This window comes from Neophocaena asiaeorientalis, unplaced genomic scaffold (genome assembly GCF_003031525.2).
Source record: "Neophocaena asiaeorientalis asiaeorientalis breed wild unplaced genomic scaffold, Neophocaena_asiaeorientalis_V1.1 scaffold183, whole genome shotgun sequence".
NCBI lineage: Eukaryota > Metazoa > Chordata > Mammalia > Artiodactyla > Phocoenidae > Neophocaena > Neophocaena asiaeorientalis.
This window is the reverse complement of record NW_020175199.1, coordinates 3,280,802-3,305,995: the sequence shown is the minus strand read 5'-3', so window position 1 is coordinate 3,305,995 and position 25,194 is coordinate 3,280,802. Positions and strand designations below refer to the sequence as shown.

General features: G+C 42.1%; 1 protein-coding gene across 3 annotated transcripts in view; it reads right to left on the bottom strand.

Moving 5' to 3' along the window:
- The window catches only part of ANK3 (ankyrin 3), a 221,425-nt gene that overhangs the window by 109,444 nt on the left and 86,787 nt on the right, over positions 1 to 25,194 (bottom strand). For all 3 annotated transcript variants that reach the window (XM_024765198.1, XM_024765201.1, XM_024765200.1), the window contains 7 exons: positions 23,900 to 23,998; positions 16,386 to 16,484; positions 16,200 to 16,298; positions 15,351 to 15,446; positions 11,278 to 11,350; positions 11,054 to 11,116; positions 1,941 to 1,994 (listed from right to left, as the gene is read on the bottom strand). In XM_024765198.1, the coding sequence (XP_024620966.1) occupies positions 1,941 to 1,994; positions 11,054 to 11,116; positions 11,278 to 11,350; positions 15,351 to 15,446; positions 16,200 to 16,298; positions 16,386 to 16,484; positions 23,900 to 23,998 (583 nt within the window). The remainder of the gene's footprint in view (positions 1 to 1,940; positions 1,995 to 11,053; positions 11,117 to 11,277; positions 11,351 to 15,350; positions 15,447 to 16,199; positions 16,299 to 16,385; positions 16,485 to 23,899; positions 23,999 to 25,194) is intronic.

Genomic DNA, 25,194 nt, shown 5'->3' with positions numbered 1-25,194 from the left:
AGGTAAGGCAAAGTGGTCACAGACAGGGTGCCTAATGCACCCCTAATCAGTGAGAGTGAGCTCTGCAGCGCGTTCTACGATTAGTGTAGACAAAGTCTGGGGGAAGCACACGGGTAAGTGCCACCAGAGGAGGCCTCACCTATATGGAAGGGACTTTACACCTTTCAAAATTATGAGCACTGATGTTCTTACTGCTAATCCATTTCTGACAATAAAATACCAGAGGCTGGAAAATGTTGAAAGAAAAACCCAGGGCTGCCCTGGTGGCGCAGTGGTTGGGAGTCCGCCTGCTGATGCGGGGGACACGGGTTCGTGCCCCGGTCCGGGAAGATCCCACATGCCACGGAGCGGCTGGGCCCATAAGCCATGGCCGCTGAGCCTGCGCGTGCGGAGCCTGTGCTCCGCAACGGGAGAGGCCACAAGAGTGAGAGGCCCGCGTACCGCAGAGAAAAAAAAAAAAAGAAAGAAAAACCCAAACACCCCAAATCTACCTTGATCTCACCATTCCCCAAATAATAAAAGCTGTTCAGAGGCATTTCACTTCAATTTCGCAGGTACCCCTTCCTCCCAGTCCTATGATGACTAGGTTCAGAGAACAGGTTTCCCGTACTACAGTCAATCCTCCAAAGATTCATACGCTCTGTCTACGAGGAAATAATACCAAATAGAATCAGGGACAAAGGAGAGAAAGAGAATATATTAAATGGTTATCAGGACTGTGGTTGGTCACGTAGCTGTGCCTCATTCCCTGGTCCAGAATCAGTACATGGGGGAATATACCTAACCCAACTTCCTTGCAATCTTTCATTATGCCCGCTAATGATTTTTCATGGTGAATAAATGAAACAGTTCTTGTCTTATTGTTTAAGTGTTTTTATGCCCTAGGACGTCTTTTCTTCTTTTTCTTTTTTTTTGCATGTAATTTTCTTCTATTCTTTTCCATCTTAAGACCACTACTGAGGAATACTTTTGTTGCTTTTCCAGCGGTTGAAAGTTGATTTCCCATCTGGCTGGAGACTAGAATCACAAAGAATATTCCTTAAGGTAACTATATCAAATTATATTGTCAGAAACTTTGCTCAGATCCCTCTGATGCAAAATGCAGAATCTCCCCAAGGAATGTACTTTGTAACATTATGAAGCTGAAAATAATGGTACAAAACACCTCCAAATGAAATGATAGTAGAAAATCTCCAAATTACATGGGATTTTTAAAAAAGCTAGATTAAAAAGAATAGAGGAACACAGTCTCTATGCTCTAGTGATTGATTAGGAGTTGATTACTTCATAGAACTCAGTAAATAGTCTAACTGAGAAGCAGTTAATGATCAGAATTGAGAAGACAAATTTATTGTGCTTGTTCTGAAAAAAGTGTGTTTTTTGATCATCACATAGCAAAGAGAGGAAATGTAAGCTACTGGGAAAATAAATCCTTTAGCCATTTCTAGTCTACGTTACAGAATAGTAGAATGAGATCACATCATTATAATCAACATCTATATTTATTGAGCATTTACTATGTTCTAGGCACTGTTTGGTGCTTTATAAGTATTATCTCAAGTAATTCTCACAACAACCTTATAGAATAGAATTGTTATCTCCATTTCAAGATAAAGAAAACCCAGTTCACAGTGGTAGAATAAACAGCTAAGATTACTTAGAACATGGGGAAAATTGGATTCAAAATTAGTTGGTTTGACTACAGAGCCCTACTTTTAACTACTGCCAAACTCTACGCTATTGAACAAATACAATAAGAAATCAGTAACCAAGATATCAGCTCCATGGAGGCAGGGGTTTTTGTCTTCTCCTTCCATATCCAGTGCCCAGAACAATGCATGGCACATATTAGGTGCTCAATAAATGTGTGAGATGAAAGGTCAGTGATTGCTGTTGGAGAAAGGAACTCTATTACTGGAGCAAGAAGGAGGGAGACTTACTTTTCACCGTAAACTCTTGTACCTTGGGAATTTTATACCATGTGCGTCTATCACCTATTCAGAAAATGAATAAAATTAACAAAATAAAACAAAATACAGGGACCGCAGATAAGTCATCTGTGTGTTCCATACACCAGAAAAGGTATTTTGACAGATGTCAGTCTGCCAGGTAGACATTAAGATGTGTATGTGCACCAGCAAGTATCCGGCAAAGAGGAAACGATACGTACAACATTTGATCTTACTTGCGTCTTTAAGACATGGAAGAGAAGAAATGAAATGAAACAAGGCAGGAAGAAGGGGATGCACCATATTAATGTGGTACTTCTGGTAGCTTCCCAGGGTTCTAAAGCAGTGGTTCCCAACCTGGAGGATGCATTAGAATCACCTGAAAACTCGCATTTCCGACAAGTTCCCAAGTGAATCCGATGTTGCTGGTCCAGGGACCACACTCTGAGAACCACTGGTCTCACGGGTCCTTACAAATGACAGTGATCTAATGGCAGTACTGATTCTATAGCATTCAGTGTCTGTTTTCCGAGTGGCTATTATGAGTATAATTAAAGTACCAGCTCAGCAAGTGAATTCAAAGAATGAGTGCAGTGTTTCTCAAATTTCAAGGGCTGTATTTGATCAGCTGGGGACCTTGAGAAAATGCAGACGCTGACTCCACAGGTCTCGGGTAGGCCCTGAGATTCTGCATGGGTAACAAGTCCCCAGGAGACCTGCTCTACTGTGTAACCACTTTGAGACGGCAGACAGTGGAGCGCTGGGCTAGGACCTATGTTAGGAGTAAAGCCAACTACTGCCTTTGAGGCATTTAGCCTCTAGTGAAGAAGCTGACGCCAGGACACAAACCATGATACAAATGCTGTACTCCTAATGCTGCCGGTTCCTCCTGAGATCGTGCCTTGTGTGTGCTACACGCTGTGCTTGCTAACTGAGCACTTTACATGCACGTCTCGTTTAATCCGCAGCCGCAGCCCTGGGAAGCAGGTACTAGTATTTCCACTTTATAGATGAAGAAACAGATTCAGAGTTATTTGTCAAAACTCACACATCTAGTTAGCGGAGGAGCCTGGATTAGAACCCACGCAGTCGGGTTGCAGAGACCAGGCGCTTCCCCACCTCGCCACCAGGACAGAAGGTGTGTGTGTGTGTGTGTGTGTGAGAAGTTACAAAGTATTACAAGAGCACAAAGGAAGAGGGCAGCACATAGGACTGTAGACGTGGCAGATGCTGAACAGAGAGTGTGTGAGTACAGGCAGGGAGAGAGGGGTGGAAACGGGAAGTTGGCCATCCCAGGCCACAGGATGCAGCCCAGAGGAACAGAACGGGAATGCTGGAGACCAGTGAGCAGCCGGCTTTACTAAAGTTACAGGCAACTGACTTGTAGGAAATGGGCTGGTTGGGTTGGATTTTTAGGGCCCTTGAAATTGGATTATAGACTAACAATTGCCATCCGAGTGACAAGTAACATAAACCCTTAGGGGGGACAATGCAATGACTTTGTCGACCCACATTGTTTTCGTTTTTATTTTAACTGAAGACTTAAACACTCAAATCTCTCTCTCTTCCTCTCGTGCTGTCCCGGCCTAATTCTAATCCTAGAGCAGGAAACAGGATACATAGCTAGTCGTATCCATCTGATTAAGGAAAAGGAAGGACAGACATTTTTTGAGCATCTACTGTACGCTGGTCACTGTTCTAAGTGCTTTATGTGTATATTATTTCTTTTCATCATCTCAGCAACTCCATGGTATTAACCCGTTTAGAGACGGCAAATAAAGGCAAAGAAGACTCAGCCTATTTTATTTTTTGGAAGGTTCAAATAAGGAACATAAAAATCCGAATAATTTTGAAGAGAAAATCTTTTCCATAAATTCAAAACTTTATGTCTAGCCCCCCTAATGTTTAGACAGTAAGTTTTATCATGAAGAAACCAAATGACTCTATTTGCTCATGTCTTTTCCCTCAATCTTCCGATATTTGCATTGTCAGAAGAGCAAGGAAGCAAGAGTAAGAGGGAGGGGCTTCCCTGGTGGTGCAGTGGTTGAGAGTCTGCCTGCTGATGCAGGGGACGCGGGTTCATGCCCCGGTCTGGGAAGATCCCACATGCCGCGGAGCGGCTGGGCCCGTGAGCCATGGCCACTGAGCCTGTGTGTCCGGAGCCTGTGCTCCACAACGGGAGAGGCCACAACAGTGAGAGGCCAGCGTACCACAAAAAAAAAAAAAAAAAAAAAAGAGTAAGAGGGAAGAGGAATATGATAGTACGAGGATGCTGACCCACTCAAACTTTAGTTCCTTCTTTTCTTTTCTTTTTTTTTTGGTTGCACCACGTGGCTTGTGGGATCTTAGTTCCTGGACCAGGGACCGAACCCGTGCCCCCTGCAGTGGAAGCACAGAGTCTTACTGGACCGCCAGGGAATTCCCAAACTTTAGTTCTAAAAGTCTAATTCTAACCTAGAGTCACACCATAAATAAGGGAAAAGTTACTTAGATTCCAGATGCTCATGCATTTCACTTTTCATTTTGCAGTTTGCAAGGACTCCCGTGCACATTCTGAGAGGCTGATAAAAGGAAGATGTCGTGTCGACAGCGGAGGGGCTATGCCACCCACTTCCCGAGGTCCCCGTGTGTGGCACAGGCACTTCTGGGTCAGGCTGGAGGACCAGTGGATGCTTGGGACTCCATTATCTTCTGGGATGGAAGGAGGCTCAGGGCGAGGCTGCCCAAGCCCAAGGTAGAGAATGCAGTGAGCTCTGTCTCCTGCCCCCTCCCCTCCCCAGCTGCCTCCTCCGTCAGGAAGGAGCAGATGCTGGGTCTTTTGCTTCAACCTTTTGTTTTCCAGCATCTGCTGGCAGCAGTGGTTGTCCTTTCAAAACAGAAAGTAAGTTCTGGAATATACTGTTTTCTTGCTTTCCTTCTCAAAAGATGTGAGAGCAATGGGGTAAGTTGAGACAATGGTTAGATGAGCAATGGGTGACATAGGTGGTCTTAAGAAGTGCGTGTCGGGCTTCCCTGGTGGCGCAGTGGTTAAGAATCCACCTGCCGATGCAGGGGACAGGGGTTCGAGCTCTGGTCCGGGACGATCCCACATGCCGCGGAGCAACGAAGCCCGTACACCACAACTACTGAGCCTGCGCGCCACAACTACTGAGCCCACGGGCACAACTACTGGAGCCTGGGCTCTGCAACAAGAGAGGCCACCGCAATGAGAAGCCCGCACACCGCAACAAAGAGTAGCCCCTGCTCGCTGCAACTAGAGAGAGCTCATGCGCAGCAATGAAGACCCAAAATGCACCCCCCCAAAAAAAGAAGTGTGTATCATTTTAAGGGATTCGTGTATCTCTCACGGGAGGGCCACCCACTGTCTTCTTTCTTTATTTCCCTAACTTCAGGTGCCGGTAAGATCCTGGCTTCATAGATGGTCAGAAAGGAATCAGACTTAAATGGCAAAGTTTGCACATCTCTTAAGCAACGACAAGAACAAGTAGCCATTATCCCACAGAGCAAATGACTCTTTTCTGTTCAGGATGATTTTTTTTTTTAAGAGTACAAAGTCAATTTGACTCTTTCCTCTCAAACATGATTCTGTTCTTTGTGGCTAGATGTACCTCTTTTTAAAAACTGTATTGCAGTTCACTATTCCTTAATCCAGGCTAGATATCGTTTCTAAAGTAAGCACGCATGACTCAGTGTTGGAACCTTTCCAGATGTAGCAATGAAAAACGTCCCCTGTGATCTTGGTTGGGTTAATAAACAAACCCATCCCAGAAAGGAAAAAGAATTCTGTGTCTTTCCTGTAAAGAGCCAGAAAAAGACAGTGTTGGGACAGACACTGTAATTTTTTCCTATTTTTATCAGTACTCCTTAACCCTAATCCAGAAATTACCCTCAGTCACCTAAGTAAGATTAGATGTTATACTGACTTGGTCAAATAGACACCGAAGAAGAGAGATGGAATGCATACCTAAAACCTATGCCCCTTTTAAAGAAGACTAGAAAATGAATAAATTACTAGCCACAAACTAGCCCTGTGAAATCAGGCACTAAAATGATTCTTATGTACAGGGAAATTAGGTTGCTACATTCAAAGTGGCTGTGTCATGCCCTTTGGTTCCTTCTGTTCAGTCTTTCTCAGCTATTCGTCTAGACTCAACCCCACATCCAGAGCTCACTGGTCTTGGTTCTTCATTACCTGGGTGTATAAGGACCGTGTGTGCAAAACAGGAAGATGCTCACTGCCCCCAGGTATAAAGCAGTGCCAGCATCATGTACGTGCTGTACGCAAGGATCTGGCCTCTTCCTTCTCCTACACCCAAAGTGCTTTTTTTCTTTTTTTAAAAAAGTGCTTTTTTTCTTTTTTTATTTATTTTGGGGGGCTGCACTGGGTCTTTGTTGCTGTGCGCGGGCTTTCTCTAGTTGTGGCGAGCGGGAGCTACTCTTCATTGCGGTGCACAGGCTTCTCATTGCAGTGGCTTCTCTTGTTGCGGAGCATGGGCTCTAGGCACATGGGCTTCAGTAGTTGTGACACGTGGGCTCAGTAGTTGCAGCTCGCGGGCTCTAGGCAGGTGTGCTTCAGTAGTTGTGGCGTGTGGGCTCTAGAGCGCAGGCTCAGTAGTTGTGGCACACAGGCTTAGTTGCTCCATGGCATGTCGGATCTTCCTGGACCAGGGCTCGAACCCGCATCCCCTGCACTGGCAGGCGGATTCTTAACCACTGTGCCACCAGGGAAGCCCCACCCAAACTGCTTTTCACCATGCAGGGCAAGAAGCACCTGTTATTGGTTTGTTTTCTGTCTCCTACCTCTACCTACAGGGTGTGTACATACAAGGTAAAGACAGGCCAGGCCTGTTGTCAACTCTCATCCTCAGTGTGCTTCTGGCCCAGGTGCTTGGACCACCACTTCCCATGTGTTCACATCTTCCCTTGGTTCTCTAACCCCTCCTGTTCCAGACCCTCTGCCCACCATCCTGCCTGCCCCCGGTCAATCATTTTCGGTGCTGATGTTCCGTGGTGTCACCCTCCACTCTCTTCTTTCTCTGTAGTAAGAATCCCAGTGTCGGGGGCGGGGGTACAGGTGGCCAGGTGAGATCCCACTTCCCCATGAAGCAGGTCAAACGTTCTGGGTAGACGGGCAGGGACTAAAAGAACTGGGGGCGTGGGGGAAATCTTATTCAAAATTACAACTTGTTGGGCTTCCCTGGTGGCGCAGTGGTTGAGAATCCGCCTGCCGATGCAGGGGACACGGGTTCGAGCCCTGGTCCGGGAAAATCTCACATGCCGCGGACCAACGAAGCCCGTGCACCACAACTACTGTAGCCCACGTGTCTCAGAGCCTGTGCTCCACAAGAGAAGCCACCACCATGAGAAGCCCGCACGCCGCAACTAGAGAAAAGCCCGCGCGCAGCAACGAAGACCCAATGCAGCCAAAGATAAATAAATTTATTAAAAAAACAAAATTACAAGCTGTTTTGGGCAAATGAAGAAACCACCTATTGACCTTAGTCAATAAACATGCGAATGCCCTGACAGCTCTTCAACAGTTCCTGTTCCCCCTCGTGCCACAGGCTGCTACAGCTGCTCACCTGTCACAGCTTCTTGAGGAGAAAAAATACACTACATGAGAGCTACTTATTCTGGGTCTGAATCCACGAAGTCCTGGACGTGGCAGTTGCTGAGGTCAGCAGGGATTCCCAAATGGCCTGTGCTCATCTGACTGGACCTTCCCAGGCAAGTTTCTCCCAGGGCGTCTGCTGGAACTCACTCGTCTGGTTTCTCTCTCCATATCCTCTGGCACTCCTCTTCTTTTTTTTTTTTTTTTGCCGTACGCGGGCCTCTCACTGCCGTGGCCTCTCCCGTTGCGGAGCACAGGCTCCGGACGCGCAGGCTCAGCGGCCATGGCTCACGGGCCAGCCGCTCCGCGGCATGTGGTATCTTCCCGGACCGGGGCACAAACCCGTGTCCCCTGCATCGGCAGGCGGACTCTCAACCACTGTGCTACCAGGGAAGCCTGAGCTGGAAATTCTTTTAAATTCACCAACTATTCTTTGAGATGCAGACACCCCTTGGGAGAGTCATTAGAAAGCTGTTTATCGAGTCAATACGTAGCCTAGGGCTGTCTCAGTGAGAAGGGGTATAAAGGCAGGAAAAGGGAGCAAGGAAGCAAATTTTCTCCATCTTGCCTGTTCTCAGAAACCTGTAAGACTATCTTGTCCTTTCAGTCTCCCTCCTCTTGGATGCAGCTGTGCAAACACATATTGAAGAGCTGCTGTGTGCAAGGCCCTGTACTAGGTTCTGGGGATACACCAGAGACTAAGATTAGGCCTCTGCGTCTGGTATTTCATTTTGACTTTATGCCGAGAGTAGCATGCAACTATGTAATGTCTGTTTGAAAGGTCAATTGCAAGCAGAGAGATATCAGGCAAGACGCTGGCTGGATGTTAGGATTTAACAAGTATTTGTAAAATGATAAAATTTCAGGTGAAGGACAATTTCTGCCTAACTGTCACCGCTCCCTTGGAGGACCTGGAGGCAAGGTAATCTCCAAGGCTTCTTTCCAGATCCATAAAGCTAAAAACATAATAGTCTGATTTATTTATTACGATGACCAGAAGATCAGGATAGTCCAAAGCATTCGGTGAGAAGAGGTCCTATAGGACATTTCCCCCAATAAAAAAAATTCACTCTTGGGTTCTATATATAAGAACACAGGTCACATTCAAGTAGCTATGAAAGAGGTGACCTAATTCCACAGACTTTCACATCTGTCTTCTTGTCCCACTCTGCCACTAACCTGGTTGGGTAAGTCACTCAACATTTATTTGGGCTTTACTTTCTCATCATGATAATGGAGAACTTGGACTACAGGTTACTAACCTGCCCTTTGAGTTCTCTAAAATATGTGGATTTCACTTTGCTGGGGCTTCCATTAGGCACTGATTTGGGTACAAAGCTGAGGTGAGCTTGACTCTCTCATGATATCTGATGAAACGTTAGTGCTTTATTATACCTCAAACCTATACCTACTGACAATTATTTTAAGTTTTTTAGAATTTTTAAAATACGTTTTTATGAATAACGTATCCAAAGATTTTGACCCACTACATAAAGTATTTTGTTGTCAATAGTTCCAAAGAGATCAGAGCCTGAATCACTGAGTTAAAGCCTGAATCGGTGACAAGGATGCTCCCTAAAATGAAGAATTTTTAAAGTCAGAGTTGTTCACATGGAATAGGCAGTCTGGGAATTAGGCAATTCCCATCATGGAGGCATTTGGGCACAGGACCTCGTAACAGAGGTAATTCCAGCACTGGGTGACGGTTGTTCAGACTGAGTGACCTTTAACCAACTCCCTTTCAACATTAAACGCTACAACGTTATGAAGTCAAGAGCCCTTTTATTCCAACAGCCCCCGGACACATCCGTAAAGCAAGGGCTAAGTTTAAAGAAAGATGGATAAAATGAGAATGAAAATTTGCTTATTCAATTTCAAATTCCCAAGCTGAGATCAATCTAAAGGAAATGATGGTCATTTCTAGTTAAACAGCTAAATGGAATATCTTCAAATGAAGAGATTCAAAATTTCTTCTTTTTGGAAATGAGTTATCCACATGTATAAGGTTGTTACATGGTCCATTCAAACTTGGCCTCTCATCAATGCAGCTATTTGGGGATATCTTGTTAGACACTAGCAAATTTTTAGGTCTGTGACTGTCATATTATATCTCACAATAATTTCATTTGACACCATATTTTGTGAGTGTATGCATCTTTGTGAGAACATCACTTTCCTTTTATCTTCTGCACAGGTGAAATTACTCTGAAAATGTTGCATAAGAAAGCAGCGGAATATAATATGACAGTAAGGCACGTTACTCGTAGAGTCCTAACGATGATGCAAATATTATCCACTGGGGGATAAACAGAGGTAAATATATAGTTGATGGTTTACAGAAAAAGAAAGAAAAATGATGAGTAGAAGTCTTTAATATTTATCAAAACAACATTTACAAACAATGTGACAGGTACTTTCAGGTCCCTAAATGACCACCAAGACATTAGCTCTCCTAGGCAGGCAATCCCTGGCTACAACGCACTTACACTTGGCAGTCATTGGAACTGAAAAAGCTAAAGTGACTTTGGATCAGGTAGGCTTTCCCACTATTTAGGTTTCCAACGAAATCTGGACAAATCAAAGAAGGAACCGGTAATTACAATACAGACAACCCAGAGGCAGAGAAAGACTAGCTGCACTAAGACTGATCCAAGAGAAAAATACAACATGAGAGACGGAAAATGGAGAAGCAATCAGAACACTGGGAGAGTCAAATGATAGAGAAAAGAAACATAAATATAATATAAATTCTACTCTAAGTAAACATTTCATTATTTCAGTAAAAAGGCCAAAAATTTGCCATCTTTATCATATTTATTTACTGTAAAAATGCTAGTTTTCCAAAGAACAATAAGGATGTCATTCGTTAATATAACTACATAACATGACCTGGTCATACGCACTGATTTTTAAGTAAGGCAGAAAACTAGTAGTTTCTTTTAAGCATATGAAGAATAGCTACAGTCATCTATAATTTGTCTCTTTCATGAAATCAATATTGAAAACTTACATTTTGAAAGCAGTTTTGTTCGGGTTGAGGTTTCATTATGAGTTCAAGTTCAAAAGCAACTTTCACTGCAAAGCTTAGAGTACGTCTTAGAATGGGCATTTGATCCCTTCCCTTATAAACCCTCTCTTATTAAAAAAATATTTTAGATATGAATATTAATCAGATTTTACTATCTAGATTTTCAAATGTAAACAATAAAAACAATTTTTATGCTTAATAGAAACAAATAGTAAGAAAGTAATCCAGATAGTTAGTAACACTTGCATTTTCAAATTGACAAATGCGTTCAAGGAGAGGGGATTCAAAGAGGCTAAAAGAAGACAGTCAGTGATACCAAATACATGTTGTTTAAATGATACGTCAATTAATGATTGCAAGATAAAATGAAAAGTTAGTAACTCAAGGAAGGGTTACATTTCAAAGATAAGAAATGAAAGATAAAGCTGGTAGTTAAATTTTATCACAATAAAAATTCACAAATACCTTCTTCAACATCTGAGATATATTCGCCATCACTGAGCATTTCAGGGGCGTTGGCTTTACGAACTGCATGATTTAAGTGAACAATGTAAGTGTGAAAAATGCATGCTCTTGATACTACAACGAAACATATTAATGCTTCTAAAAACATTTTGCAATGAATTTTCTTCAGGAAAAAAATACAAAGTCACTCTTTGTTACTACGAACTCAAAGGAGGTTTTCATACCTTCATCATCAGACATGTCAAGAACTTCATTCATCGTTTCTGGAACATTCATTTTGTGCTTCTCTATGACAGTCTAGTAACAAAGAAAGCAGTCATTTTAGTATGAGCAGACAGGATATTTTACTGAGACTATTCATTTCTTCCTGAATTAATCTGTTGGTTTACTGTGGGATTTGTGTGTTGAATATCTTGAAGGCCCCCTCATACAAAACGACATCAAAATTATGCCTTCATAGCACTAAGTTCCTCATCATATACATGGCAGAGAACGAATACAAGGTGAAAGAATTCTAGGGGCAAAGCGCACCAGCTTAAAAGCTTTAGGTCCGCAATAAAGCTTTTCAAAGGAAAAAAAGGAGAGAGATACTGCCTCCCTTAGTTCAATGCTATACTTCTTCACGGTCTTCATGGATCTGCCACCCCATCCCACTAAAAGTCTCAGCTGATGATAAGCCAAATGATTGGCAAGAAGCCTGTCTTTATTGCTTGTGCCAAGCCAGCCCCTTCTCGTTTTCCCTTCCTATGTGTATGTTTAATTTCTAGAATAAATCACAATATTGAGATTCCAATAACTTTTACAACCATGTGTTTGCAGAAAATATTTTAGAGGTAATGCATTTGCAGGATAATTTTAACTGCCACAAAATTTTAGAGAATGGTATACAGTATGACAGAGCAAAGGCTATACTGAATCTTTTAATTGCTCTTTGATGACTTTTCGCCTAGATAGATTGTATCCATCCAAAGAACACTGACGGTATTACTTGTTTGAAAATATTAATGACTTGATATGTTTTAGTTTTAAAATGAATCCTCTTTTAATCTGAGCGTATAAAAGACTAATGGTACAAGTCATGTTGAAGTAAAGCATTATTTTGCATTTTTTCCAGCATGTAATACTGTCATTGAACATTTTCAAAAAATGAATATTTTATATTAGAACAGTTTTAGATTTACAGAAGAATTGCGAGGATAGTAGAGAGTGTTCACCCAGTTTTCCCTATGATTAACACATATTAGCATGGTACCTTTGTCACAATTCATGAACCAATATTGATTTATTATTATTAATTAAAGTCTATGTTTTATTCAGATTTCCTTAGCTTTTGCCAAATATCCTTTTTCAGTGCTAGCATCCCATCCAGGATACCATGTTATCTTTCGTTGTCAATCTCCTTAGGCTCCTATGGCTAAGTTTCTCAGACTTTCCTTGTTTTTAATGACCTTGACAGTTTTGGGGTGAACTGGTCAGGTATTTTGTAGAATGTCCCTTAATTGAGATTCGTCTCATGTTTTTCTCATTGATTAGACTGGGGTTATATGTTTTGGGGAGGAAGTCCACTGCGGTAAAATGTCATTTTCGTTACGTCACATCAAGGGCATATACTGTCAACATGATTCACCAGGGTTGACATTGTACTTGGTCATGTGGCTGAAGCAGTGTTGGCCAGCTTTCTCCCCTGTAATCTACTCTATTTCCCCTGCTCTCCACACTGTTTTCTTGCCAGGGAAGTTACTACACTCAGACACACTTGAGCAGTGGGGAATCGTGAGCCACCTCTTGGAGGGGAAAGTATTTTCGTAAATTATTCGGAATTCTTTTGCCTGAGAAATCTGCCTCTTCCTCCATAGTCATTCAATCATTCATCCGTATCAGTAATAAACTCACGGATATATATTTTATACTTTGCACTATACCCCGATACCATTTTATTTCTTTGGTTCAAATTGTTCTGGCTTTGGCCATTGGGAAGTCTTTCAGTGGCTTCCCGTGTCCCTTTAACACGTCCCATCATTTTGTGTATGTATGTTTATTTATTTCTTTACAGGGAGGGCCTTACTTTTTGGCACTACCAGAGGTTGCAGGCTCATCTTGTATATTTCCTGCCCCAGTTGTAGATTTTGTCATTTCTCCAAGGAGCCCTGGTTCCCTCCATTAGAGAAGGCTGTTAGAAACCAACATCTGAGTGATAGAAGTACTCTGCTCGTTGCTACTGAGGGAATTTTAAACAATGCAATTTAAATAGCTTAATTCGTATCTTTTGGATAGCCGCTCCTAGCCACTCAGTTTCCTCCTCTGCCGTGATTGTAATGTCATTAACTAAAGCATCTTTCTCAGAATTGCCACATCCAACATGGCACTCCTATCAAAGATGCAGTGTTCTTTTTAAGGCTGCTGAAGAACTGATGCCTGCTTAAGGAGACAACGGTCGCTGGGGCTTCCATAACGTCTGAACAGAGACCCACCTGCGGGCGGCTGCACTGTGCTTGGTTAGCTTAAGGGCACACACCCCACCCTGAATCCCGTCAGTCCTCTCTGAGCTAGATGACAGGCAACTGCAAAGGCAGGGCTGACAAGGTGGTGTCTCCGCTTGAAATAAAGTCTCAAATACCACAGTGCTGGACTAGGTCTTAGGGACTTCAATGGCCTCTTTTCTAGTCAATGTGAGCGTTTCATCTGGCGGAAGCCTCATTTACTTCACCAGGCAAACTGGACCTTCCTGTTAGCATGAGTAATCTTTTCTGTCTGGCAGAAAGTCACCTAGCAAGTCAGCTGATGATGTTGAGTGAGAAATGGCATGACTCCCGTGCACATTCTTTCACTAGGAACTGGAGCCCTAAAACCCTTTTCTCTCAGTCCACTTCCTGAGGCTGTAACTTTACTTTCCCTGTCTGTAACTTTATTTTCTCCTAAAGCTCTTTTTGATATCAAAGAAACATTTTGAACTTTCCTAACAGGTGAGAAAATCATTGACATTTAATCAAATAAGATTTATATTTTGAACTATTATACCATCTTCAATTCTCTAACATTGAAACAGAGGTTTCACGTATTTATTTCAGTGACTTCAAGTCTTTTATAGCATGGTGACACTTGGTTGTTATTTAATACCTTGTCCTTCTCTCCTTTCCTACTCTCAAGAGAGTTACATGGCATATCTATAAAATTAAGGTTAATAAACATTATTTATTTAAACTCTCTTCTCGAGAATTTAATGATAGATTTTAAGATGATGAAATACTCAAGAGGTATATGAAAGCAATATGTAGGAATTAATTTCTATTCCAGCTATATCTTAAAGTTAGAGACGTGCCCTGGCTGACAACCATTGCTCTAGTCCATTAAAGCTACTGTTTTCTCTTTTGCAAATTACAACATTTCTCTTTTGTGATCAGCAGGCTGAAGTTTTAGCTTCTAAAACCTGTACACAGCCAAATAACTCAACCGGCAGGTAGCAACAGAGTCCTTCGAGCCATGGTGTTTTGTACGAAGCACTGTATATCCAGACTGCAGACGTGAACTATGCCTTCTTCGTGTTGGAAGGTGGCATATGAGAAAAGGAAGCACAGCTGATACTTCCAAGTGCTGCAGAGTCCTAAACTGACACTGTACGGACTCAGTCTCGGGCCTGTGTGTTGAGTCACGCAGTCAGGAATAACTCAAGTAAACCTCTGACATGGGGCAGTATCTGCTATTGATTCCAAAGTTACCAAATCCTGATGGAGTTCAAAGGCACCAGACGGGGTTCCAAAGAAGTGATTGTTTTTCCTAGGAAAACTCCAATAGGTGAATGGAAGAGAAGCGAGCGTGGTGGGAAAAACTAATTTGGAAGCCACCTCTAGTGTTTCTCTAACAAGGCCAAAATATGTTTACAATAATGATGACAATGTACCCATTATCATTTGTGAGTTAAAATATTTTAAAGAACCAACTTAGGGTTTTCATCTTTCTTGCACTGTCAAAGAAAGATGTCAAAACATCTCATTAAAAAAGTTTTTTATATCAAAATAAAGAAATACATTCAGCTTTCTATGGAACTAAAACCTCTGTAGCTTTTTGAAAGGTATAACTTTTGAAAAGGTATTTTTAGTGTTTTGAATTTTTCTTCCCATCAGAAATGAGAGTTTTGCTTTGCTGACTGCCATCAAGGAGGTGACAGCATTTGGAAATACGGTGCTTAGTTTCTGAATGGAGGAAAAAAGGTTCATCTCCCCAAAGCCTGGAAAAATCTACAGTCTGAGAACTGGCTCTTGGGGTAACGGGGTTACAAGGTCTGGCATCCACTACTCACAGTCGTGGTCACAGTCTCTTCAGTTACCACCTTCAGGGTGTCCACCACTGAGATGTAGCCAAGCCTCCGGGCAATGGCCAGGGCAGTGTTCCCATTCTGGGAAGAGGGAAACATGGTCAAGGAATTACAAGTCATTCCACGTGTCTCAGCGCCTGTGTGTTTCCACACGTTTGCCTTTACAAACGTAAGGTGAGTGTCTCACCAGTCCTTTCCCACTGTCATACCCAAAACGCTGTTTCATTAAAGACATACCTTGCACAAAACCCACCTAACCTGTCCCTACTCATAGAGCAGAGTCTGGGCTGCTACACACGGAATCCGAGAGGCTTTTTAATGTTTTATGTAATCAAGGAAACAAACACGTGCTTCTTCTTATGTTTGTACTCCCTACTGGGTAGTAGTGGGTTTGTAGTTTTTTTTTGTTTTTTGTTTTTTTCGGTATGCGGGCCCCTCACTGTTGTGGCCTCTCCCGTTGCAGAGCACAGGCTCCAGGTGCGCAGGCCCAGTGGCCATGTCTCACGGGCCCAGCCGCTCCGCGGCACGCGGCATCCTCCTGGAACCGGGGCACGAACCCGTGTCCCCTGCACCGGCAGGCGGACTCTGAACCACTGCGCCACCAGGGAAGCCCGATTTGTAGTTTTTACGTGGGAAACATTAATCACATCTCTGTCTCTGGACAACTCACAACAATACAGTTATTGTCCTTTTCCCTTCATTCTACTGAATGCTCTGTTTATGCCTACTAAACATAGAAAGTCAAAGAGCAAACCTGTCCAATAAAAATGTAAGAAGGCACCAGCACCCAGGCCCAGCTCCCCCCTCATCACTTAGCTGGCCCTTTGCTCTTACCACAGTGAGTTCATTGGGGGAGGCATTGTTCTGAAGCAAGACATTGATTATATGCGTGTGTCCCTGTTGAGCTGCTTGGTGTAACGGCGTATACCCATTCTGTAGAAGGAAGATGGAAGAAAAGACTCTTACTTCCTTGGACACGAGATCAATGACTTGGTAGATACAAAGGAGAAAGGAGTTTACCTTTGTTTTGGCATTCACTTTTGCAGAATGCTGGAGCAGGAAGTTAACAATCTTGATGTTTCCATAGTGGCAGCCCACATGTAGTGGTGTGTATCCCATCTGTAATTATATATATATAAACTTTATTAAGAAATAACCTTTCTTAACGAGGCAGAAAGCGTTTTTTTTCCCCTATATAAAACAAATGTCATTGACAGAGCTAATCTAAGGTATAAATAACAATACCACCTCACATGGAAATAGTTACTAAATGTCCCAAAGTGCTCACTCTAGCATCGGCTCATTTTATTTCCATAACAACTTTTCAAGATAGGACGAAAAGATGGAACGACAGCCTAGACAGAAGGATCCAGTGGCTTCTTGCAGAGGGTCAGAAGCGTGCTCAATGGACAGACATGGACTAGCATTTATTCAACACTCTACTCTCTCAAGGCATAAAATTGAGGTTAAAAAATGTGAAGTGGTTAAGTGATCATGAAAGCAGTAGATGATGATCAGAATGCATGACGGAGACAGGAAGGATAGAAACACTGAAGCAGGAGAGGCTGGTGTGAGTTCAGGAGGTCTGCGATATATGAACTTGGTCTAGCAATAGATGCTCTAGTTAAAGTCTTCTGCCTACCTAGGTAGAGCCCCACACTTTGAAAACCACTCATTTAGACAAAGCAATGGATTGCTTCTCCAATTAATATCCACTGACCCCTGAGGGGCTATAAATTCCATCTATTAAAAAATATATCGTGTGTGTATGTATGTGTACGTATATATAGATACACACACACATATATTCTAGATAATTATTTTTTTTAAAAAGGATATTCCAGATATTTTTTCTAGATGGCCATAATGTAACAGACTCCACCACACAATTTCAGTGCCCATGGCCAATCTCTGTTTACGATGACACTGGCAGCACCAGATCACTGAAAGGGAGAGCACAGACTTTTAATATTTCTAAATGGTCATGGGTCAAGGGTCCATGTTTTCAAGTGTCTGCATCTTGTATGTGATGGCATTAGTGTGTCTTTATGGTGACTCTGTGCTACAGACTGAATGTTTGTATCCCCTAAAAGTTGTATGCTGAAACCCTAATCCCAGTGTAATGGTATTTAGAGATGGAAACTTTGGCAGGTAATTTGGTCATGAGGGTGGAGCCCTCATGAATGGGATTAGTGCCCTTATAAGAAGAGAAAGGAGACAGCCTGCCTCTTCTCTTTTCTACCTGCTACCAGCACCTTGATCTTGGATTTCCCAACCTCCAGAACTCTGAGAAATAAAGGTTTGTCCAGGCTATAGTATTCTTGTTATAGCAGCCTAAACTAACTAAGACACTCCAGCAAATGGGTGTATTTGAATTTGAAAAGGGGACGTCCGGAACACAGCTGATTGTGGAAGGTGAAGACACCTCAGCAGGGATGTGCTGCCCTAAAGAACTGACTCTGGTTAGATTCTATTCCATGAACTGAACTGTAAGTGCAGCCACACTGACCAGACCCTGTTGATAAGCTCACCGTAACCACATGTATATGAGTCTGACTTAGGACCCCTAAAGCTGCTTCATGCACGATGAAGGGTATCCCATTTTGGGGACCAGAATTCACCTGCCTGCTTTGCAGGGTTCTTTCTTGGTACTGAGGAACTCAGGATACTGTGTTAGGAATCAGAATGCTGCTTAGGGAGGGAGGCATGAAAACAGTTTTCTCCTACCAGTTCTCAGTACAATTAGCTTAATTGACTGAAGTAACATTATTCCCAGTGTTAGTGGCAGAGGACTGATCCCAAACCAAAAGATTACAGAAAATATTTTAAAATTTTAAATATTAAGGAACTCTTCAAGTTTCTGGTCAACATGCCTAAGCAATGATGCAACACTTTCCAATGGCTACTGTGCTACTGTATTGATCAGATTTTTAAAAGAAATTGAATTATTCTAAGTACCTTAATGTACAGTTTCTTCTCATCCTCATAGCTTCACTGTCACTCCTAGTAAAACCCTAAGTCATTATAGTGGACTGTTAGGACATGGTTGGTCTGGACCCTGCTCTCCACCTCCCATCTATTACATCTCTGAGCTCGTCTCCTACGAGTCTCTCCCTTGTTCACGCTGCTCTAAGACATTGGTCTCCTTGCTGCTCCACAAATACTACAGTATTTTATTAAAAATACATATGCATGCCAGGAAGATTTAGTTTTCATCCAGAGAAACCAAAATTGGGGCTCCTCTATTCATTGAGGGTCACAAAGTTCCCATGGTAAATGGCACCTTGCACATGCCCAGAGAGATGTGATTTGGGAAATTCCCTTCAACTAGTGGCAATACATTTTGGAAAGACCAACTCTTCTTTCTTTAATAACTAAGGAACAGTCATAGTTCAGATAACTGAGCAGTCTTTGCTTGCTTTTTTCACTGTTGCCTACTTATACCATCATTACAAGCTGAAGTTAAGTCATCTTCTTTAGGCAATACTGAAAGGGTGTATTTGTGTAGGAAGAGCAAACAGGTACAGACGGAATATTCAGGCTGCTGTTTCTGATCTATGGTACGTGAGCATGAGATCTTACTGAGCAGTAGTTAGGTGCCTCCCTATGCAACATAGTTTGAGAAAGCGGGAGCAGGAAATCCACACTATTTCCTCACCTCCTAAACCTGTGCTCTCTCGAGTCTGTCTTTGGCCTTCCTTGCACTTGTCATAGTCTTCCTCAGTGAACACACCCACTCACAACTACAATTATTCCCTGATTTTATTTCAGTTAAATTTTTTGTTTTCAAATTTTTTTATGTTGATACTATTGTTTTAGGGAATGCCTTTCTCTTGTCACACTAAATATTACTTAATAATATGGCAGGCTGTAAGATATTTCTATAAATAGCTTTTTCATAATTTTACTTCAATAAAACTGATTGAGATTGAAAAGTTGCATTTAGTAACAGACAGAGATTTTTCCTTTAGAAAACAAACTCTGAAAATAAACTCTCAGTATCTCATTTCCTGAAGGTGCTACAGTTGAACGTCTTAGCACGCTAAAAAGGTTGAAAAAATTTCTCCTGTGATTTTTTTACTTTATTGTTCACCTCCAAAATTAGTGTGGGGTTAAAATGGAAAACAAAACAAAGATCCTCTCAGGGACTACAGAAGAGTCAAAGATTATGAAAGAGTATTTCCGTAATGATAGAAGAAAAATAAGGCAATTGTCATCTCCATCCCTAACCCAGCCTATCCCACTTCTGACATCCCTTATAACTTCTTTGACCATTTCTCTTTCTACTGGCACCTTCCTCTTAGCCTACTAACATACGGCCATACTTCCAAACTTGGAAACAATAATCACTCCTTTCAAATATTTCTCTCCTTTCCTGGGTCTATATTCTCTTAAAGCTTCTTGAAAAAAACCCCATTTTCATTCACCATTCCCTTCCATTTTCCCCATATCTCACCGTCCCCACTACTCCAGTGAGACTGCCTTCTAATAACCCCGGTGCCACTGCAGTGCACGTGTTTTAGTGCTTTCTCTTCTGTGTCACACTCTCCTTGACAGTCTTCAGTTACTTGGCATCCATGTCATATTCTTTCCCCATTTCCCTCCTGCCCTCAGTCAGGCCTGCTTCCTTCCACCTCCTCCAACCACTTTAAAATATCGTTGATCCTAGGGATTTTGTCTTTGATTTCCTCCACACTGTTCCTCAACGATCACGTCCACATTCACAATTTCAACGGATACATTTATTCTGACCACGTCCAAATCGGTATCTTTAGTCCAGACGGCCCTCCTGTATCCCAGACCAAAGCTTTAGTCATTTACTAGCTGTCTCTACCTAGAGAGCCCCTAGGTCATGTAGGAATCAACACACCCAATACAGAACTCAGGGTGCTGTTTCTCCAACCAGCTTCTTCTCCTTCACTTCCTGTCTCGCTGAATGGTCACCTGGTTACAGAGCCACATCCTCAGGTTCGTCCTGAATTTCTCACTTTTCCTTAGTCCCTATATACACATGGTCTCAAGTCTAATTGTTTGTACTTGTTAAGTATTTCTTCAATTTCTCTCTTGTTTACCAATATCCCATCTGCCCCTTACTTGAGGCCTTCTCTATTCTTCATCTGGACCTCAGCAATTGCCTTCTAATGGCCCCTGCTCCAAGCTCTTTTACCAACTCCTTCTTTGCATTGTCTCCTAGGATCTTTCTAAACCAGATATCTGATCTTATCATCTTCTGTTTACAACCTCTCAAGGCTTACCAGTACAAACAGGATTAAAAACGTAAGCACGGCACATCAAGGCCCTCTGAGATCATCTTAATTATCTAGCAGTATCTTGGGGCGTGCCCCCAATTTTTTCTCATGTTCCTGTGACGCTGAACCAGCTATAGACCCCTCCTATACTCCCACCTTTGTAAATAACTCAGTTAACGCCAATAACTCTAAATTTATTTATTTATACATGGGGTCAAAATCAGGCTTTGGACCAGCTAGCTATGTTACCTTACATGAGTAATTCCTTTTCTGTGCCTCAGTTTCTGTAAAATAGGGATACTAATTTTATCAACCTTATAAGATAGTCATAAGGATTAAACAAATTAATAAGGGTAAATGCTTAGAACAGTATCTGACACAGAGAAAATGAGTAGTAAATTTTACTATTATTATTACATTTTTATTGTTGTGTCTCCCTCTCTAGACTATGAATTCTGTGAGGACAAGGAACGTATCACCCAGGTAAGAATCGAACAACTAGTAAGAGCTCTAGAAACAAATGTGAAATGACTATGTATCAAATAAACATTTTTCATGATTTTACACACATTAAAAGAAAGCTAATTTAACTATTTACTTGCTAATCAGTACCTCTGAGAATCAGTGCTTTGGTGTGCTTTGGGGTGGTCTAAATAAAATGTTTCCAGAGATTCTCCTTTTGAAAAGCAAAAGAGGGCTTCCCTGGTGGCACAGTGGTTGAGAGTCCCCCTGCCGATGCAGGGGACATGGGTTCGTGCCCCGGTCTGGGAAGATCCCACATGCCGCGGAGCGGCTGGGCCCGGGAGCCATGGCCACTGAGCCTGCACGTCCGGAGCCTGTGCTCCGCAACGGGAGAGGCCACAGCAGTGAGAGGCCCGCATACCGCAAAAAAAAAAAAAAAAAAAAAAAAAAAAAAAGCGAAAGAAGTGGCTTCATTTCAGCTGTACGACACTGAGCATTAAACCCTGTGCCAGCCGCACAATTTAGTCTGAACTGATTTGGTGAACTTCAAATACAAAGTGAGATGGAGATATGGTGGGTCAGCAGGCCAGTGGGAAGGCTGCACGGCTGTTACCAGGATGTTCTGGTCTCTTCCCCACAAGAGAAAAGAGCTCCCGATAATTTAATTATTACTATTTTAAAATTGAAGCCAGTGACTCAAATGGTACCATACATTCTACCTGTCGGCTGCTTGGGGATGTCATCTTTACCAGGAAGAATTTGGAAGCTGATGGGATACAATCAACTCCTTATTTACAAGGCTAGGAAGCAAATCCAGGCAACCCATCTCTTTGCACTCCTGCTCTACTCAACTATGGGACAATCATAGCCTCACTTCTTTTTGGTGCTGTGATCTTTGCTGAGAAGAAAAAGGATGAGAGAGTGATTTTTTTTGTCTCTAATTTTTTTAAGAGACAGAGAGATGCTTACGGAACTACATCACTTGTAAAGGGCAGGAAAAGGTACATGCTTCAGAAATATTATACTGAGTACAAAAATGATTACAGACTGTGACCTGAGTTGGACAGGGTTAGAAGGAAACCCTGGTGGAGACCCAATACTCTTAAACCGTGGGGTTGCTTTTGCAAATCTAGAACAGAAGGTTCACAGCACCATTTCTTCTCCTCCCAACCTGCCCTTGAGAATCACTGCCTTAATCCCTGACTGAATTTTGGTGGTGTATATGTTGGATGTGTTGAGATAAAACGTACTGAGAAACAGAACCCTGTTATTGCCTTCGCAAATTTTTCATTTATAAAGGGAGACGGAACCAAATAAATGTTTATAAGTCTGTGTGTGTGTGTGTCAATAGAACAACACAGGGTGAATCTATTTACCATGAAGTTGCAAATTTCTAAAGTAAAGATTTCTTTTCTGATGAAAGTGTACAAGCACAGTAAAGAATATAAGCTAAATCCAGTCTGAGCTTTTCAGATTGAAAAATGCTTGTATTTTCATGGAAAGTAACAAGAAACCATTCAGCCACTACTGTTGCCTTTACTGGTTTCTCTGTTAAACATTCAGCTATCTAGGAAGGCATTCGGGGCTAAGGGGTTCTTTTAGAATGAAAAATTTGGAAAGAAACAGAATAGAGAGAACTGGGCACTTAGGCTACCAAAGAGGCCATGGGGACTTGAAGGGCACGAGGCATTTCAGAAATGGGAGTGAGGGAGGCTACCTGGGTCACAGCTCTATCTAAGACTACTCCAGCCAGGGACCATTATATTTGCTTCACTATTTTAATACAGAGTTAAAAAAGCATAAAGGATCTTGCCTGGTCACGTCTCTTTTGGGCAGATTCTTTCTAATAGAATGCAGTATGGGTGGAGAAGCCACAGCCCTAGAGAGTCAGAACACGGTGCAAAGGGTGTAGTCTACTCAGGTCTGCTTCCTGTGCTCGTCCGGTAAATCCAGCCTGGTTCTGATGCCTGCAATACCTTTTTACCTGGCTAATTCCTGGTGACCCTTCTATGTTATTAATATCTTCAATATCTGTCCACACACCTCAGAATCCATCTATATTATACACAGAAGTGTTCGTATTCACAGTATAATAGGTAACAAGTATTCATTTTTGTGTCAAAAATGTGACACACAGAAACAAAGTTACATTTTGAAGTAGATACAAGTTTGACATGAAGAGTAACAAAATTAAGTGCTGAAAGAAAATATTCAGAGAAAGACTGATATGAAGTCCTATCTTTGATGATGACACAAAACACCCATTCGTCTTATGTGAGTTTGAAATGGGGGCATTCTATGAGATTAATCAGAAATTTCTTTTTGAAAAGATAACTATTTTGGCCGAGAGAGGGAAGGAGCTGCTAGCGATCATATACACCATAAGAAATTTAGCAAGTGAGTAGCAGTTGAATAAAACCTAATGTATCCTCTTCCATAGACTATGCCTGAACAAAGTTAGAAGTCATCAATTACTGACAACTTTTTCTGTATGCATTTCTTAAAAGTCAGTCACAAAAATTAAAAAAGGTACAAGCTTTCACACTCTGCCCTTGATGGGCAGATGTGATGTAACAAGGATTAAAAAAATTGCATTAACACAGGAGGCAGCCACATGCAGCTACATAAAGTATTCAGGGCAGTAAAGGTAAAAGCACCTGGGACACCACAACCAGAGACACTGGTGTCCCTTGTACAGATACACGTTTGAAATACTGCATACAAAAGACATGATGGAAGATGTATTTTTCCCCCAGAAAGTTGTATTTGTTCCATACAAGGAGTCACAATGACACTCTGGATGGGCACCATCTTTTTGTGTACCTTTGTCTGGATGTCCACGTGTGCCCCCTGGTTTACTAGGACTTCGGCCACATTCACTCTGTCTTCTTGAGCAGCCAGATGGAGTGGGGTCAGGCCACTCTGCAAAAGATGAAAGTGGTCATCTTACAGGAGGGATGGAGGACACACAGGCGTGCTGGAGAAACAATTTAGGACTTCAAGAAGAGTAAGTCTACAATTTCTATGTTTAAAAAAATCTATAGGGGCTTCCCTGGTGGCGCAGTGGTTGAGGGTCCGCCTGCTGATGCAGGGGACGTGGGTTCGTGCCCCGGTCCGGAAAGATCCCACATGCCGCGGAGCGGCTGGGCTCGTGAGCCATGGCCGCTGAGCCTGTGCGTCCGGAGCCTGTGCTCCGCAATGCGAGAGGCCACAACAGTGAGAGGCTCGCGTACCGCAAAAAAAGAAAAAAAAAAAAATCTATAGAGTAAGTTTATATACTAGCATGTGACAACATGGTTATCTGCAGGCTTAATGAAAAATTTCAAACATCCTCAAAAGTGGAGGGAATGGGCTGAACCTTGTGTACTGATCACAGATGCAGCAATTATCAAGGTTTTCCTACGTTTGTTTCATCCAGCCCTACTTCCTGTTTGTTCTTTGCTTTGCGGAAGTATTTTAAAGCAAATCCCAGACATTATATCATTTTCCTCTTATGTACTTCAGTGTTCACTTTTTTAAAATAGAGTCTTTTTATTTTTTACAAAATTATGCAAGAGTTCTAACGCACTACCAACGCATGACTAGCTTTAGAAAAATTTATTAAAATGAAAACTGTTTATAAATTGAATACTGACATATGATGATATCATTTTCTCCATTAAATATTAATACCCTAGGCTGACAAATATTTTCTTTATGTTGCTTCTGGGTAGGAAAAATGGTCTGTGAAATGTTATATAAATGCTGTCTCATGAGAATGTAATATGAAGGCTATCTTGTGAAAATTTCCAGGTCATTTAATGAGACCAGATACTTGTAATTGACTCTACCACAGAATGGACAGGCTATGTGGTTATCCCAATGGCCAAGAAAAGAATCACCAAGACTGCACCCTGGTTTAAAAATCCTCTGTAGCTGCATTTTTCATAAATAACATTTAAGAGAACGTAAGCTGGTGTAAGTGCGTCCAGATTCTTTTCTTTCATCCATTATGAGCACACAAGTTAATGTCCCGAGTCCTAACGGCCTCTTTCTCCTCCTCTGCATCTGTGTAGCAAGGCCATCAACCTGTCCTATTTGTCAGAGGAAAGGCGTGAACCAAAAGCAGCACCAGGAAG